Source organism: Stegastes partitus, unplaced genomic scaffold (assembly GCF_000690725.1).
Source record: "Stegastes partitus isolate 25-593 unplaced genomic scaffold, Stegastes_partitus-1.0.2 Scaffold1360, whole genome shotgun sequence".
NCBI lineage: Eukaryota > Metazoa > Chordata > Actinopteri > Pomacentridae > Stegastes > Stegastes partitus.
The window spans coordinates 133,683-138,243 of NW_007579091.1; the positions used below are offsets into that span (position 1 = coordinate 133,683).

General features: G+C 42.6%; 1 protein-coding gene across 1 annotated transcript in view; it reads right to left on the reverse strand.

Moving 5' to 3' along the window:
• The window catches only part of LOC103370028 (microtubule-associated tumor suppressor 1 homolog), a 65,305-nt gene that overhangs the window by 17,982 nt on the left and 42,762 nt on the right, over positions 1-4,561 (reverse strand). Inside the window, exon 8 of the mRNA XM_008298927.1 lies at positions 856-944. Coding sequence (XP_008297149.1) covers positions 856-944 — 89 coding nt within the window. The remainder of the gene's footprint in view (positions 1-855; positions 945-4,561) is intronic.

The window sequence follows — 4,561 nt, forward strand, 5'->3', positions numbered from 1 at the left end:
CTGATGGTGGAACATCTTTCTACATGATGGTGGAACATCTTTCTACATCTGATGGTGGATATTTTCTTGTTCTTACATGTAAACTCTCTCACTGTGGGATCTTATAGCATCTTAATAAATAATCAAAGAGCCGTTTTTCTTTTTCTGATTTGAAGACATTTAACTCGTGGAGATGTTCATCCGTCAAACATGCTGATGGAAAATAACAAAAACTAAAACCAACCGTTGGATTCTCAGCCTTCCAGCTACATGTGATGAGAAGCTCTGTCTGGAAAACCAACCACATCTAAGCCTCAAGTCTCCATATTTCATTAAAGATCACTTTATTCTACACGTTTTAAAGATTCACCAAAAATAAAGGATTTGTTCAAACCAGCTTCTAGAAAAACTAAAAATTCTGCAGGCAGAGTTTCCACAGACGAGGACAGAGATAACGAAAGCTGAAGAAGTTCAACATCTGTAACATGTGAAGCCTCCACATCGTTTAAACTGTTGGTAACGTCGATTATTATGCGACTAAATAATCACACAAGCGTTCCTTTTTCCTAACTGCTGACAGAAGACTTTTCTCTGGAAGCTTCTCTGTTGTTTCTCATCACGTCGTCGATCCAGAATCAGGAGACGACACATTAACCAGTTAAACGTCTGCAGCACAAAGAGCCTCGGTGTCGGAACAGCTGGACTCATGTGTCAAACAAATAAAGGAAATCCAGCTGTTTAGATGATTTATTGACCTCGAAATTGGAAAGAAGTGAAGCTGAATTCAACTTCTGCTTTTGTTTTTTCCTGATTTCCTTCATTCTAGACACTCCTGAGCTCTCTCTGCTTCATCAGAGCTTCAGAGGTTAAACTCACCTGCTCAGGTGGAGGCAGCTGCTGGTTCTGGTTCTTCTCGGCCGTCTGGCTGCCGCCGCTGGATCTCGCCGCCGGTTTGTTCTTGTCCACTGTAAGAGAACGACGGCTTCTTAGTGCTCGAGCGACAGGCACCACATTCAGCATGGCCTCCACACACAGCAACACAACAACACAACAACACAACAACCGGCACGGCGTGGGAGAAAACAACCTCCACGCTCTCGGCTCGCGCTCCCATCTGGCGACTGAGAAAACGCCCTGCTGACTGGTGCATGATGGGACTGTGTGCTAACGACGTGTGCATTAAGGAGTCCATTAGCGGAGCAGCAGCAGCAGCAGCTCCAGCCTCCGTCCATCACCGGCTGTCTGCACAGGAAGCTGCTGCAGGAGACGACACGAGCGTCACGCAGGGTTCAACCTGAACCATCTGCTCACCTCCAGACGCCCTGAAACATCATCTGAGGCGCAGACTAGAAAGAAATCCTGCAGGACAGTGAACAATCCCACACTTTGCTGACTTATTGACGTAAATGTTTTCTTCTGTGATGATTCGTGGATTCAGTGAAGTCAGGTTGGACTCTTAATGTCATTATTTGCATCAGTACTGTTCAGCATCTCGTCCAATATTCTGACTGGATGCACCACATTTACGTCTGGGCAGCGTTTCATCATAACGTCTGATGTCACTTTACTTCCCACCTTTGATTTTAGCCGCTCAGTTTATTTCTGGTTGTAAATCTTCCTTACGTCTGATTGTTTTCTGCTAAAAACTGATTTTATTTTCACTCAGCAGTATCTGGAAAACGACTCGTCAAGGATCAACTTCTTCATCAGACACGAAGGAAGACGTGCAGAACGTAGCTTCAGTCGATAAATGAGAAATAAAAGCTGTCGTTTGGACTCTTTAAACCGTCTGAACCCTGAAATCTACTGAGACTCTGAAACGAAAATCGCTCATATTTAAGCTTAAAATTATGACATCAGAGCAAAATCGCTTCATCCTACGTTTTAAAATAAACAGTTTGTTCTCATCAGATTCTGTGAAAAATAAAAAATTCTTTTCTCCCAGAACCGCAGGATTCTCCACGACTGACCCGACTGGGACCAACAGTCCTGTGATTAAAGTTTTTAGGTGAACAGATGACATTTAACCTCTCAGATTATAGTTTTGTTTTGTTTTTTTTTTGTCTGTAGCCGTCTTTAGTTCCAGCTCAGTCCTGATATTTTCTGTCACATGTTTGCAGCAGCGACGTTTTATTTTATCACCGTAACTGGTTTTAGTTTGGATATTAATGCACCAGAGACAAAAAAAAAAGACGTCAAGGCATCAAAAATGCAAACAAACTGAATATGAGGTCATGAAGACTTGATATTAATTTATATAAAGACACAGATGGATATGAATGCAATTATAATAACCTGCATCTTAAATCAGTTCATCCTACAAAACCAAAAGAAAAGCTAAGAAAAAAATATTCTTTCCTGGTTCCAGCTGATACAAAAAGCCTCTAAAACACACAAAACGGTCTCAAAACGATTCAAAATGAGCAGAAATCGACGCAAATCAACACAGAAACGACCTGAAATAGACCAAATCAGACCAGAAACAGACAGAATCGGTGAAAAACGAGAGATTGACGCCAATAAACGACTGCAGAGACGCTGAAGCACAACAGTGACAACAACAGTTTTCAGCTGAACTGCAGAACAACAGGATCGTTTCTGAAGGAATGAAACTGAAGCCGTCAGATTCCAACGGTTCTGAAAGCAGAGAACCACGTTGGCATCGCTCTGCATCCAGACTGAGTCAGACGCTGCCCCCTGCTGGCGGCTCCGAGCAGAGCAGCTCACAGAAACCAAACCGACGTCTGGAGGACAAACAGGAGCGTCGTCATCCGTCAGCTTCGCTAAATCAGACGCTGCTGCACATTTATCACCAGATAGCTCCACCGTACACGATGTCCTGACTCACGTGTTGAAGAGGATCAGAGTAGCAGATGTTTGGATGCTCAGAGGATTCATTCTGGTACTTTAATCCTAACAACTGGACTGATTGAGTTCCTTGAAGACGTTCCACCTTCATCCAAGAGGCTTCATCAGCTCTGACTGACGAGTTGGGAGTTCCACATACTGATATCCTGAAGGAGACTTTAACACCTGAGTTTTAATTGGGGGTTTGTTGCTCCTCCCCCTCGTTATGTGACTCGTTAGTGCTCCAGTGGGGTTCGTTGTGGATAAGTGTGGATGAGAGGTGAAACATCTTCAAAGTGAGTCCAGCTGCTACGATTAATCCACGAGGACGACCGTGACCTGGAGGACTGAGAAGCTTCACCTCAGACACTCAGAGGTTGATCTCCTCTGAGTCTGCAGCGTCACACAGCAGCACGACTATGTTAAATAAAAATCAAGGTTTCTATCACAGATCTTTTCCCGTTTTGCAGCAGTGACGCGTCACACTGAAGTATAGTCAGCAGTAGTTTGGATATCAACGCACCAAAGACTCAAAAAAGTGGAAGTGAAGGTTGGAAAGACCAAGAAAACTAAATATTATCATACAAAAGTACTAATACCCTGAACATATAAGCACCAGAGTGCAAAAAAATAAAATATTATTAAAGCAGGAAGACGTCAAAAACCTGGATGTTAATGCAAAAAAGTGCAAAAAAAAAAAAACTAAAAATGAATGCAGAGAAATATCAACAACCTGAATATCATTACAACAAAGTGTAAAAATGGAAATACCCTGGATATATTAATGCCACGAGGTGTTAAATACACAAAAGTCATTATAATCTAAATATCGTTGCACCAAAGTGTAAAAAAAACAGAATACGAATACAAAAAAGTACAAAAAATTAAATAGCAATTAAAAAAATGGCCAAAATTGTAAATATTAAGTCCCAAAAAACCTGGATATTCATCATGAAGGTGTCAAAAAACAGAATATTGACTCTAAAAAGTAATTACACTCTACATAATGTTGCACCAAAGTGTAAATAAACTAAATATTACTGCAGGAAACCGCTAAAGACAGAACCTGAGGAACTAATTTAATTAATAAACACTCTGTTGGATGTTCAGGAGGAGTTCTGACTCGGATCTGATCCGATCTGATCCAATCCGATCTGATCCGATCCGATCCGATGGAGCTCAGAACCTGTGTGAAGCTGCTCAGGTGTGATGTTCTGGTGCGGATCGTACCTGGCTGCTTCCAGGACGACATGCAGAGCTGCTGAGCCCAGACTGGAGGAGAAACACAGTTAGAACATCACAGTCCAGAAGAACCACGTCCAGGAAGTGCCGGTCCTGCTGCAGCACCAGAACCTCCAGAACCTCCAGGAGGTTCACGGGCCGGACGCTGAGCAGGACCGTCTGCTGGATGTTCAATCAGCTTTAAGGGGGAACCGGTAAGGGAGGAGCCGAGGAGGAGGAGGAAGGACGAGGAGGACGAAGAGGAGGAGTTTCAAACTGATCTGATTGGTCGCCAGTAACGGCCAATCAGCAGCCAGGGATTCCAGGTTAACAGCGTTTTGTGTTCACCTGCTCTCTGTGTTTTAAACATGAATTATTTCTCTATTTTAATAAGAAGCCTATTTTTTTAAGTATCATTATTATCTTGTGAAGTGAACTTAAGTTATTTCATCACAAAGTGACAGATTTCATTTCTTTTAAACATCTTTAATGTTCCCGACGTGTTCCTGGAGCA